The 13896-nt window shown below is 41.9% G+C and overlaps 1 protein-coding gene across 1 annotated transcript in view; it reads left to right on the top strand.

Annotated features, from left to right (window-relative positions):
- The window catches only part of Sqle (squalene epoxidase), a 16456-nt gene that overhangs the window by 1629 nt on the left and 931 nt on the right, over positions 1–13896 (top strand). The window contains exons 2-10 of the mRNA XM_031359664.1: positions 1296–1548; positions 4901–5081; positions 6355–6451; positions 7581–7694; positions 7773–7944; positions 8447–8542; positions 10003–10145; positions 10488–10584; positions 13255–13342. Coding sequence (XP_031215524.1) covers positions 1296–1548; positions 4901–5081; positions 6355–6451; positions 7581–7694; positions 7773–7944; positions 8447–8542; positions 10003–10145; positions 10488–10584; positions 13255–13342 — 1241 coding nt within the window. The remainder of the gene's footprint in view (positions 1–1295; positions 1549–4900; positions 5082–6354; positions 6452–7580; positions 7695–7772; positions 7945–8446; positions 8543–10002; positions 10146–10487; positions 10585–13254; positions 13343–13896) is intronic.

Consider the following 13896-nt stretch of genomic DNA (forward strand, 5'->3'; position numbering starts at 1 on the left):
ACTTGAGAAGAGAGAATTGTGTGGCAGGTAAGGCCACTAATAAATGTGATGGCAGACAGTGGAAGGTGACAGCAATTTGAAAAGCAATAAAGATGCCCAACACTTCCAAGTCTTGGGCCATTGAGGCAGTGAGTAAGTCAGTGCAGTCAGGTCCTAGGTCGAGTCATAGCTGAATGACAGTCTTACGTAGAGACTGGGTCTTTAAATGTTTGTGGTGCCATTACTTCGTGGGAATGATGGGGCCAGTGGGAGGTGATGAGAGGGAGAGAGGGCAAGTCACATCACATAGCACCTATTAGCTGGGGATATGTGAACTTTTCCCCTAAGAGCATTGGGAAGATTTAAGAGTGAAAGTAACAATGCTTGATATTTACAGAAGTAAAAATAAATAATATTCGGGAACTACATTGCAGTACACAGCAGTGAAAGAAGGGACATTGCTATGAGGCTCAAGCTGGGTGCTCAGTGTGGCATGGGAGAGAGTGGCCAGGATGAATTACCCACAAAGCAGTGCAGACTTATAATGCCCATAGTACAAATTAGCAAGGTTGATAGAAGAAAAGAACTTGGCTCCGAGTTTTGGCTCTGCCACTTGTTGCTGTAATTCTTTGGGAATGGTTTGATTTCTGTCAAAATCAGTGTCCTGTTCTCTTAGGTGAGGGTAGCGCCACCATCACTGGTAGTCTGGGAATGAAGTAACTTCATAGTTGCAGAATGCCCAGTGCATAACCATCTAATAAGTAACTAGCTGTTGTCGGTAGTCTAAAGGCGGCATACTCTGTCGACTGGTTTCCTTTTGTGACTGCTTCAGGCTTTCTCCTTACCTGGAACCCAGGGAGCTAGCTGCTGGAGTGAGTTCTGCTGAGTGCTCACTGCCGCATACATGGAAACTCAGAGGTTGTGAGAGGCCTGAACCTGGAGGTGCTCAGTGTAGAGTTGAGTAGTTAAATTAGGATTGGCCCTGGGTTCTGTCTTCGAATCTCACTGTAGACATACATGTACAGGCCTCATGTGGATTTCTAAATATGTCCATATAACATTTTCTAACTACTGTGTCTGGAAAAAGAAATATATATTTAATTTTATTAGGATATATACATTTTTTTTAAAGCCGGTATTTTGATCCTGATTATATATGGTTTGGATTTAAAAATATACCATGGATATGATTTAATAATGCTTGGGGGGCGGGGAGTCTAGCTTTTGCTCGTTATAAAAGTCCAGTGTGTTTATGTGCTGGTCACATGGTTTATGTCAACAGATTTGGAAAAATGATAATCATTTTTATTAAACAGTGCAGAAAAGAAATCAGCCTTTCAGAAACGACATTAACAGGAGCAGCTACCTCAGTATTGACCTCTTCTGTGATGGACCCAGAAGTGATTATCGTGGGATCTGGTGTACTTGGATCTGCCTTGGCCACGGTTCTCTCCAGAGATGGAAGAAAGGTGACAGTGATTGAGAGAGATTTAAAAGAGCCTGACCGAATAGTTGGAGAGCTTCTGCAGCCAGGTGGCTACCGTGTTCTTCAAGAGCTGGGCCTTGGAGGTAGGGTCATCTGATCTCGAGCAGTCAGTGTAAATAAGTGCTCTTCACTCTAGACCGTTTAGGCTGCCTGCCCTCTTTCCCTCCTTCCCTTCCTTATAAGCTTTACATGAACTAAAAACCTTACGTGAAAATGAGAGCGAAGGAGGAAAGAACCATATCATCGTCTGAGGAGAGGCTACTGAGACATAGTGAGATAATGAGATGCCCCCCCAAAAGTAACACCAAAAATGAAGACGATAAACCCAGTAACCAGAACTACCATTTACACAGTATGTAATGCGCTCCTGGGGTGGTGTTATTCCCTCTGGTCTTTCATTTAAGGGTGATTCATTCATTCAGCCAGTGCTTTTTAAGTACGTCTTCCATTCATTTAGGAAATATTAGCCGGGCGGTCTGGCGGACGCCTTTAATCCCAGCACTTAGGAGGCAGAGGCAGGCGGATTTCTGAGTTCCAGGCCAGCCTGGTCTACTGAGTGAATTCCAGGACAGCCAAGGCTACACAGAGAAACCCTGTCTCGAAAAACAAACAAACAAACAAAAAGGAAATATTTATTTAGTGCTGTCCTTGAATGAGGTGTTACACTGAGTACCAAGGTGTACTGGTGATGAAGACAGACACATCCTTGAGAAGCAGCACAAGAGGTACTTAGCTGCGAGATGAGCCTGGTGCTGAGGAGGCCAGGACAGGCTGGTGGGTGCTCTGGAATTGGAGGTACTGAGAGGAAGCGTTGAACTGTGGTCCTCTGGAAGAGCAGCCAGTGATCAGCCCAGAGACATGTGTTGAGAAACACTTTTAATGGCAGAAAACAGAGAGGGTAAATATGAGGACAACGGAGATGCATTTGATACAAGACTATTTTTATGGCATTATATGATAAAGTAGATAGGGAGAAGCTGATGTTGTGGCTGACAGTGACAAATACATTTTTTTTTTATAGATTTATTTATTTTATGTATGTGAGTACACTGTTGCTGTTTTTTAGACACACCAGAAGAGGGCATCAGATCCCACTACACTTGGGTTGTGAGCTACCACATGGTTGCTGGGAATTGAACTCAGGACCTCTGGAAGTCAAGTGCTCTTAACCACTGAGCCATCTTGCCAGCCTGACAAATAGTTTTTAAGGTGATAGATATGATGTGTTCCATAATTATATTGTCAAGGTACATGAGTTCAGCTTTCGAATTATACCCCATAAACACATAAAAATTGTTATGTCAGTGATACGTATAAAAATAAACACACATGCTTTCTCCTGAAATGGCATATCCATTGTTACCAGTCAAGGGAAAACAGGCGGCAGGTAGGGAGAGTTTGGGGTGCTGTTGCCTCGAGACTGACTTTAATCACCACAGAGGCTGGCTAAGAATGGTCCTTCAACAAAGACTTAAAACAGTGACAAGTGGACTTTGTTGTACTTTCTGAGGCTATATCTCAGTGGATGGTAAAGAGGATGTGCTAAAGGACAAAACACTTTTTAAAAAAATAGATGAAATATATGAAGATTATAGAGACTAGAATAAAATTGGAAAGCGCGGGATAGGGAGTTTGGGAGTGGGTGTAATCTTCAATAGTGAGAAGTTACCACTGAGTAAAGAAATGGAGGAGACTCTGCCTTGGAGAGACCAGGAGAGTCTAAAGTCCAGGCCTAGCTTTTGCTCTCTGGGAAGAGCCACCAAGCCTGCTTGACCTTGATGTTGTCAATAGAGGAAAAGTCAACAAGAGAAGGGAGCACACAGGGAGAAGGGAAGCCACTGGGAACTTAAGGAGGTATTAAGTTTCATGTTTTAAAAGTGTAATCAAGAATGTTATCTGAAAGTATATTCTGAGTAGAGAAAAGACCACGGAGTTACCGGTGAGGCCAGAACGAGGTTATCTGGATGCTCTTGGAGGATCGGTAAGAGCTGATGACTTGGACCACAGTCGCAGTAGTTCAGGCAAGTGTAATGGTCATATCCTGGAAGTGTGCTCGTCTGGAAGAGTGTGTAGGACCTGCTGATGATCAGGTGTCTGCTGTGAAAAAGGGAAAGCCAATAGAACTTGCAGAAGGCTAACTGCTGCCAGGAAGTCCAGGATGGAGCTCTGGGCCATGAAAGTACAGAGTTCAGCAAGGCAATGGGAAACCAGCAGGGCGTGAGAGAAGCAAAATGACTCCAAGCTCTTGAGCCGTGCACATGACAAACATACACACCTGTAGGCAAAACACTCATACATATAAAATATAGATAAATAGTAAAATATGAATTTATTGTCCCTACACCCCATACAGAATTTTTAGGCATGTGCCACCATGCCTGACATGTTCCAGTTTGTTCACTGACTGTATTGCTTCATATGAATCATTGTTACACTTTCTGTTCATTATTTCTTCTATTTTATATTTCTTTTCTTTTTTTGCTTGTTTGTTTTGTTTTGTTTTTCGAGACAGGGTTTCTCTGTGTAGTCCTGGCTGTCCTGGAACTCACTCTGTAGACCAGGCTGGCCTTGAACTCAGAAATCCGCCTGCCTCTGTCTCCCAAGTGCTGGGCTTAACGGCATGCGCCACCACCGCCTGGCTATTTCTTCTATTTTAATACTTTTATTTTGTAAGTTTTATGTATAATAGTAATGCTTTCTTTCCTTTGATATTTTTCCTAAAACACTAATTGCCATTGATTTTTAAATTTTCAGATTTTTTTTTAATTGGTTCTTTAAAAATGTTTTCTTTTGCCTTGTATTTTTGTTATTATTCCTTAATAATGTTTTAAAGGTAAAAAAGGCCATTTTTATACAAGCCCATTACATATTCTGCTTTTTGCTTTTCTGTTTGTTTACTAAAATTACTCTATAGTGTCTCATGAATCAGTGTTCGTATATAGTGGGAACTTCAGCATTTAGGAAGTACCCTCATTGGTTGGGGAAAGCTACTTTTTTATACACTGAAGTTTTATGGATAAATTGGGACCTTTAAAATAGTTTTAACGATACTGGATTTTCCCTTTTCCCCTCCTTCCTTTCTTCCTTCCCCAGCCCTTCCTGAGGCAAAAATACTTGTTTCTACATTGGGCCACATGGTCAGAAGGCCCAGCTGTTTTCTGTATCTTAATGGACAAAGCAGATTCACTCAGGACAGCGTCGTGGCTGATTTCACATCACAGACCTGAATGCCTGTGCTGTGAACCTGAAGTGTGTCTGTGGTTCTGTCTTCTGGAAACCTTTAAGCTTTGTATTACAACTGTACCAGTTCAGTTCCCTGACTGGTCTTACAACTTTGTAAATTGGAGCCTTCGTTTCACTGTATCTTTTCCTTGGCATCTTTCTTGGTAACTCTCAGCATATTAATAAAACTGTTTGAACTGAACTTCTCTGCAGATACAGTAGAAGGCCTTAACGCCCATCACATACACGGCTACATAGTTCATGACTATGAAAGCAGATCTGAAGTTCAAATTCCCTACCCTGTGTCAGAAAACAACGAAGTACAGAGTGGAGTTGCTTTTCACCATGGCAAGTTCATCATGAGTCTCCGGAAAGCCGCTATGGCCGAGCCCAAGTAAGAACACAGCTTTAATACATAATGCTAAAGACTCAGGCCTGGGTCCTAGGGTGATGGTTAGTGGCCAAGACTACTTTCTGTTCTTCTTTTTTTTTTTTAAGACTTATTTACTTATTTTTTTTTTTAATGTATGTGAGTACACTGTATCTGTTTTCAGACACACCAGATCCAATGGCATTGGATCCCATTACAGGTGGTTTTGAGTCACCATGTGGTTGCTGGGATTTGAACTCAGGACCTCTGGAAGAGCAGCCAGTGCTCTTACCCGTTGAGCCATCTCTCCAGCTTTGCTTTCTGTTCTTGCAGAGAACTGGAGTTTGGTTCCTAGCACCCACATCAGATGGCTCACAACCCTCTGTAGCTCCAGTTTGAGAGGTCCACATGCCCTCCTCTGCCTTCCTCAGACATCTGTACACATGCTTGCATACATGCACGTGTGTGTGCACATACACACCTACATGCACACACAAATAAAAAGAAAATATGTTTTATGCCAGTGAAACTACATCAGTATTCATGAAAATTTTTGGCATAGTCTAGATGGCATAGGTATGATAAATAACCCATAATTAAAGTAAGCTTAGTGCTTGTGTGAAGAATGTGAGTTTTACTTTCAGTGAGAATTAGGTGATTATTTATTTAATTGGGATGGATTTAGAGGGCTGCATAAGTGCTGTAACCTAAGGCATATATATGCCCATGTGTGCCCATTTGAGTCTTGTGTTTGCGGCTGTTACACCTTTTCTAGAGAGAACAGATGGCAACAAGAAATCCCTGTTCTACTTTCCCTGAGGACCTAGTCTGACAGGACTGGCTGCTTTGTCTTGATTATTAACTTGTATTTGCCTCTCGTCCTTTAACAATAATTAAGGAAGTTTTAAATATGAGAGCACTCATGTTGTTGACACAAACCCACGTGTTGACAAAGTACAAGTCCGTGGACTTTCCTTAGGGCTGAAGTCTCCGGTGTCCATGGAAGCAGGGTGGGAAAGGCCTCAAATAGAAAACCAATGACCTTTCTGATGGATATGACTGCTTTTACATTTGCCGCATGCCATTTTATTTTTAAAAAACATAACTATATTTTTCAGAATTTCATACATGCATATAGTGTATTTTTATCTTTTTTATCCTAATTCCTATCAGATCTACCCCGCCATGTCCTTATCTCCTCCTGCCTTCAGGGTTTGTTTTTTATGTCTCAGTACAACTTTACTGCTTATACAATCATGGGTGCTACTCCAGCAATGTGTTTCTGTTCATCCTGTAGTGTAAAGTTCATAGAAGGTGTTGTGGTTCAGTTACTAGAGGAAGATGACGCTGTGGTCGGCGTGCAGTACAAGGACAAAGAGACTGGGGACACCAAGGTGAGAGTTAGTAAACATCATCTCTTCCTAGGACGGTTTTCCTACCCCTTTAAAATTCTGCATTAACTTGTGTGTGTGTGTGTGTGTGTGTGTGTGTGTGAGAGAGAGAGAGAGAGAGAGAGAGAGAGAGAGAGAGAGAGAGAGAGAGAGAGAGTGTGTGTGTGTGTGTAAGTCAGAGGACCATTTTTTACAGGGGCACTTCTGCAACTATGATACGGTACACATTGTTTTAGTCACAACTAGGAAAATGTTGAAAACAACCAATGGTAAAATAGTTTCTAGTTTGTGTTAATGTTGGTCTATTAAAGAGGAGGCAGTGGGGGCTGAAGAGATAGCTCATCAGGTAAGAGCACTGACTGCACTTCCAAAGGTCCTGAGATCAAATCCCAGCAACCACATGGTGGCTCATAGCCACCCGTAATGAGATCTGAAGCCCTCTTCTGGTGGGACTGAAGACCGCTACAGTGTACTTATGTATAATAATAAATAAATCTGTGGGTCTGAACGAGCAGGGCTGACTGGGGCCAACTGGAGCAAGCAGAGGTCCTAAATATAATTCCCAACAACCACATGAAGAAGGCTCACAACCATCTGTACAGCTAGTGTTCTTATATACATAAAAAAATTAAATAAATAAATCTTTAAAAAAAAAAAGGAGGAGGCAGTGGGTCCTTCTAGGCTCTTCTACAGTGTCACCCCTTATTAGAGACTGGAGTGTGATAGGGTTGCCAGGTTTCCCTTGCTCACAGTATAGGAATGTCACATTGTTAGGTGTATGAAAATGCTGCTTCTATCTAGCCATTCATTAAACAGGAAGGAATGTAGTTTTATAATGAATCTGGGCAGTCCTCAGAGTCTGTGATGAGGTCAGTCTTCTGTGGCCCATGGGTGCCTTGACGCCACTCTCCTTGCCTCTCGTGGTGGAGAGTTTGGATCGTTTTAATGGTAGGAGGTATGAAGGTAGAGACCTCCAGGGACTCTGGATTAGGCCTTCATTCTCTTCCACCTCTGTGAGAGTGAGTGTATTATGTTTAGATACTTTTCCTGTACACTTTTGGCTTTAGAAGCCCGGGCCTTCTGCACGCGTTAACTGACGCTGGGTGTTCTCTTTGTTTCCACTCTGTCTCAGGAGCTCCATGCCCCGCTCACTGTCGTTGCAGACGGGCTCTTCTCCAAGTTCAGGAAGAACCTCATCTCCAATAAAGTCTCTGTTTCATCCCACTTTGTTGGCTTCCTTATGAAGGTATGGAGGAGTGTAATTGTAGGAAAACAAAGCAACTGGGATTTGAAAACTATTAAAGTATTTTCTTTTCTTTTTTAGGATGCACCACAGTTTAAAGCCAATTTCGCAGAGCTTGTTCTGGTCAACCCCAGTCCAGTTCTCATTTACCAGATTTCAGCCAGCGAAACTAGAGTACTTGTTGATATTCGAGGAGAATTGCCAAGAAACTTACGAGAATACATGGCTGAACAAATTTACCCACAGATGCCTGGTAAGAAGTAGGATCTCTCCCTGGCTAGAATTTACAGCCTAAAGCTAATCTCCTAAAAGCCTCTTTAGAGTTTTGCTGAAAAAGTGTCTAAATGAGGCTCAGAGATAGGCATACCTGTTTGTGAACATTGTGCATTTCCTGTGGTACAGACTATGTAGATAGGAAAAGCTAGGTACAGATAGCTGTCAGTGTCTTTTTTTTTTCTGTCTCCTCTCATTAGTTTGACTCATTTCTTCATCTCCTCTCTGTTGTGTTCAGTTGTATATGTTATTTATGTCTATTTTCCCTTAGATTCCTTTGTCATTCCTTAACATATGTAAGGAGGTGCTTAATGGATAATTTTATTAATAAAGTATTTATTTATTTATGTATTGCAAGGGACTATGGAATAGCCACCACACATACACTGTTAAGAATTCTTTTATGTGTAATAAGGAGATGTGTGCTTATTTGAGACTGAAATGCTCAAACCACTTATTTGGGTGGGGGGGATTAATTGCAGATCACCTGAAGGAGTCATTTCTGGAGGCCTCTCAGAATTCTCGTCTGCGGACCATGCCCGCAAGCTTCCTTCCTCCTTCCTCAGTGAACAAACGAGGTATACTTTAGCATTATTTTATAGTGCTGCCATTACTTCACATGAGGGTTGAATTTATAGTCTGGCAGGAAGTTGAAGCAGAGAGTTGGTTACCTTGGCCAGAAAGCAGGAGAAGCAGCATTGGTTCCCGTAACAAGTTACGACTATTATTTCGCTCTGGCTTTGTAGAGGACACCGTGGCAGTCATTGGGAGTACAAGGGAGTTAAAGGCTACCCGCTGGCCTGGAGAGAACTGTGGTGGTTAGGAGTGTGCAGATGAGTTCATGGTGGCACTGGTAACGGTCTCAGTAAAACTGTATTTATGGTAGCACGGAGTCACTGTTTGGGGTGTCCAAAGCTGGGGGCGGGGTTCTGAAGTGGAAGGTGGCTGGAGAGGACATTGCTTGGCTGTGAAGCTGCGCTGGGATGAGGGTGAACAGTGAGAGCAGGGACTGAAGAGGGCGGGATCTGCAAGGGCTGCTCCCAGGCTGCAGAGATATGACGGCATTCAAGGAGCGCCACGAGATCCCTGTCCCTGGCATTTTTGCCTGGTGTCAATAATGATAGATAGCTGATGTATAGTTGTGTTTTAAATTTGTATTTTAAAGGTTTATTACTTGTTGTTTGGAGACAGGGTCTCACTGTGCAGCCCTTCCTGGACTGAAACTTGCTGTGTAGAACAGTCTGACCTCAAATTTACAGAGATCACCATTCTCTGTGTTCTGAGTGCTGGAGTTGTGCCTGGCTAAGGATTTATTTTAATTTATTGTGTGTTTGCCATGTGCATATAGCACCTCAGAGGCAAGAAGAGGGCATCAGAATCCCTGGAACTGGAGCTACAGATGGTCCTTATGTGGGTATTGGGAACCCAACTTAGGTCCTCTGGAAGAGTAGCAACTACTCTTAGCTGCTAAGCCATCTCTCCTGCACTTCTTCTTCCCTCACCCCTTTTTTTGATAAAAGGTCTTATATAGCCCATTCTGAACTGAAACTAGATGGCTGAGGATGACCTTAATCATCTGTCCTGCCTCTACTTCTCAAGAACTGAGATTATATGTACACAGCACATGCAGAGCAGAGTATGTGTTTAATTTTTTTTTTTTTTTTGGTTTTAGAGCTTTATTGTAGAAAACAGAGAGAGAAAGTAGAAAAGTAGAGACTGGCCATGGCCACATGGAAAGAGGGGAATGGGAAGGGGAGAGAGAGAGCAAGAGGTGAGAGTAAGAGACAAGAAAAAAGCAAGAGCGTGTTTAATATTTTTAATATTTAATTTTATCCTATGTAGGCAATGGAACCTAAGTTTTTTTTTTTAATTTTTGGCATCAGCTTTGTTGAGGTAAAGATCATAAGTTGTTCAGTTCAGCCACAGGATGCAGATTTAACTATAATTTACTCTGGGCTATTTTAGCTCCCGTCCATTACAACTAACATTTTGTCTCAGAGCTTTTCAGGATTTCATAGTCTTTGTTCTCTTTCCACAGGTGTCCTTCTTCTGGGAGATGCGTATAACCTGAGGCATCCTCTTACGGGCGGAGGGATGACAGTTGCTTTAAAAGATATAAAATTATGGCGACAGCTGTTAAAAGACATTCCTGACCTTTATGATGACGCTGCTATTTTCCAGGTCAGAGTCTAGAGTTTTTCCTCCCCAGAATGGCTCAAAGTACATCTGCTTATGGATGAGCCGACTGGGACCCCAGTGGGAATCTATGCGTGTGTGGGAGCTTATGGCTTATAATGGTCCTTAGTCTTGTTCGGGTATAATAAGCTTGACTTTCAAACTGTATTTTCAATGTCTATAAGCTTAGCTTCACAATCATGTGACCCATTGCTCTGAACATGAGTTTGGCAGTATTACCTGCCGATAGGCCTTGGGACACCTATCATTTTGAGGAGATGATAAACATTAGCTTATACTTTTTTTCCCTCCTTACTATGTACTAAATGATATATACTTTGTTTTTAGGCCAAAAAATCATTCTTTTGGTCAAGAAAAAGGACGCATTCCTTTGTTGTGAATGTGCTGGCTCAGGCCTTGTATGAATTATTTTCAGCTACAGATGGTAAGTAGAGATGGTTTTAAGTGACCTGACTTGTAGATCTTTAAGATTCTCAGATAAGGGACTGAGTTACCAAAGTTAGCAGTTAAAGTAGTTGGCCTGTAAGCACACATCGCCCGACTTTGCCCACTGCCATGTGGTAGTTCTTTCAGCGGCTCAGCATCTACTTCTGAGTGCTGTTGGCCTTCCTTAGCCAACACCCAGAACAGTATCTCAGGGGTGCATTCGTTGGAGTCCTCTGGTCCAGACTAGAGCATATATGTCCTCACATGGTAAAATGTTGGTGAAAGGCCTTTCTGGCAGGTATGGGAAAGCAGTGTGGCCTTTTACTTCTTCCACTGGTTTGAATTTCTGTGGAAGCATTATTTACAACACGAAGAGGTGCCTCAGGCTGCGGGTGGAGCTTCTTTCCTGCTACAGTGCAAGCACAAGAGGCTTGAATTGCAAATAGCCCTGTGCTTAGTTTTGTTTCCTATACTATAGGAAGTTGGCCATTCAGTCTAGGTTGAACATTTGTAATAATGAAAATTTGAAATTCTGAGCTAGATGTGGTAGTGCATGCTTCCTCTCCTAGCAGCCAGGAAGCTGAGGCAGGAGGATTGGGAGGGCAGCCTGAGCTACATATAGAAGATCATATTTCAAAACAACACCAACAGAGTATGTCTTAAAACAAATGATACTCTGGCATCTGCACCCTCCGGCATCCATATATTACACTCACAGTGATAAGTAAAAAATTATTTAAGAAACAGACAAAAATAAGGTGAACACCTGAGATTCTTCAAGCTCTTTGGTTGAGTTTCTTGGTGCCCATTAATTACCAGAGACGGTGGGACTGCTTGTAGACTATACCTAACAACCATCTCTTGCTAAACTCATTGTCATCTAGACCAGTCTGGACAAAATGGAGTTGAAAATTTGCTTGGACAAATGAGAGGAAAAGAATTCTAAGTTTTAAGGTTTTCTAGCCGGGCAGTGGTGGTGCACACCTTTAATCCCAGCATTTGGGAGGCAGAGGCAGGTAGATTTCTGAGTTCGAGGCCAGCTTGGTCTATGGAGTGAATTCCAGGACAACCAGGAATACACAGAGAAACCCTGTCTCGGAAAAAAAAAAAAAAAAAGTTTTTCTAAGCTCTTGTATGTTGTGGTAAATATAATTTGGGGGTTTCTATCCCACCTTAGATCATTTAGTCCCCAAATAAAAGACACAAAGCCTGTCTATTTATAATAAACTATAAAGCCCTAGAGCTGGGCAGAAATCAGCCCTCTCTGCTATTTTGTCTACTTCCCTGCCATCAACCCCAAGTACTGCCTGGGCCAACTCCTACTCCAACTGGCCAGCCCTCCAGGCCATGTGCTTACAATCCACATAACCCACGGTGCCTTCTTCCTTCGCATACCTCTCTACTACCCAGCTACAGGCTGTAGGCATCTATATTCAACCAATAGTTTCAAATCTAAGGAGCAAAGTTTGCACAAGAGCTGGCATATGTGAGAATTCACTTTTCTAGACCTTGGGGGTACAGAATTTAACATTACAATACATAGCAACAGAGCAAATCTCAACACTTGGATTCTTACATTACAGTTAATGACAGATCTGGGGAGGAAGGAACTTTATGGGACAAAAGTTTACCATGTTTTCTCCTTACAAGCACTCTTGTAAAGAAAAAAATCTATCACTAAATTATATATTCTTCAAAGTATGTTTTATACATATATGGAAATGCCATAATGAACCTCTTACTTTATCCAACTTAGAAGGATTTTTTTACCATGACCAAAAAAAAAAAGAAAGAAAGAAAAGAAAGAGAAATCTAGCTAGGTGTGATAGCACATGTCTTTAATCCCAGCACTCGAGAGGCAGAGGTAGGCAGATCTCTCTGTGAGTTCCAGGCCAGCTTGGTCTACATAGTAAGTTCCAGAACAGTCAGGGTTATATAAAGAGACCCTGTCCCAAACAAAACAAACAAATTAAACAACAACAACAAAATAGTTAACAATTTAAAGAGACGTTAATAAAAAGAAAAAAAATCTAGACATCTTAAAAAAAGAACACTAACTCTAAACTGTTAATAAATGGTTGTTTATTATGCTGTTTTGAAGGCTTTAAGATGTATTAAAAAGTTATATGGATATAAGGAAAAGATTCACTTCTTTTGTTGTTTTTAAAATTTATTTTATGTATATGAATACATTGTTGCTATCTTCAGACACCAGAAGAGAGCATCAAATCCCATTCCAGATGGTTGTGAGCCACCATGTGGTTGCTGGGATTGAACTTAGGACCTCTGGAAGAGCAGTTAGTGCTCTTAACTGCTGGACCATCTCTCCAGCCCCAGAGATTCACTTCTTGATAACCCAGTGCCGACCTAGTAGCAGTATGGGTTAGGCATTCAGAACCTGGGAATTTTGTTGTTAGGATTGTGTTTTTATATATAGTAAGAGCTTACAAAGTATTTGATGTCATTTAACTTAGAACAAAGTCATACATAGTTTAAAAGTAACTCATAAGACCTAAGTATTAGAATCAATAGAAACAGATTGCTCATACTCTTACCCTGAGAGTATTGATCTGGAAGTGTGGAGAAACTCTTGGTTGTTGAATTCTGACTGTTAAGAAATTGTCCTTAACTCTCTAAAATAAGTAATAATTTCTACATTTTATTTCAGATTCCTTGCATCAGCTCCGAAAAGCTTGCTTTCTGTATTTTAAACTTGGTGGAGAATGTGTGACCGGTCCTGTTGGGTTGCTTTCTATGTAAGTTGTAAGAGCAGAAGGGAAATGCTCAGTTTATGTGAATCTTTATCCCATGGCCATTTAGTTACATTCTGTTTCCCATCCAAGTGGCCCCAAGAGGCAGTGATGTCTCAGTGGGTAAAAGTGTTTGCTGCCCGAGTTTGGCATACTTAGTTTGAGCCCTAGAACCCATGTAGACAGATGGACTACAGAGTTGTTGTCCTCTAACCTCCACATGTGCTATGTAGTATGCACCCTGCCCCCAGTTGTTATTTATGTATGTGTGTGTACACACAGTAACAGACAAGAAAGGATTTAAAAAGTGGTCTCAGGAAATGAACCCTGGGCAGCATAGCGCTGTGCTGTCTTGATGCAGATACACTAAGGAGTGGCGGGCTGAGGTGCTAGGCCTTTGAGTAAAGTTGATGAGTTTTCACCTGTGATGTCTTTGCATGTCTGACCCACAGGACCCTAGGATAACTGAGAACATGCCGGGCGGTGGTGGCGCACGCCCTTAGTCCCAGCACTTGGGAGGCAGAGGCAGGAGGATCTCTGAGTTCGAGGCCAGCCTGGTC

This window comes from Mastomys coucha, unplaced genomic scaffold, assembly GCF_008632895.1.
Source record: "Mastomys coucha isolate ucsf_1 unplaced genomic scaffold, UCSF_Mcou_1 pScaffold7, whole genome shotgun sequence".
Taxonomy (NCBI): domain Eukaryota; kingdom Metazoa; phylum Chordata; class Mammalia; order Rodentia; family Muridae; genus Mastomys; species Mastomys coucha.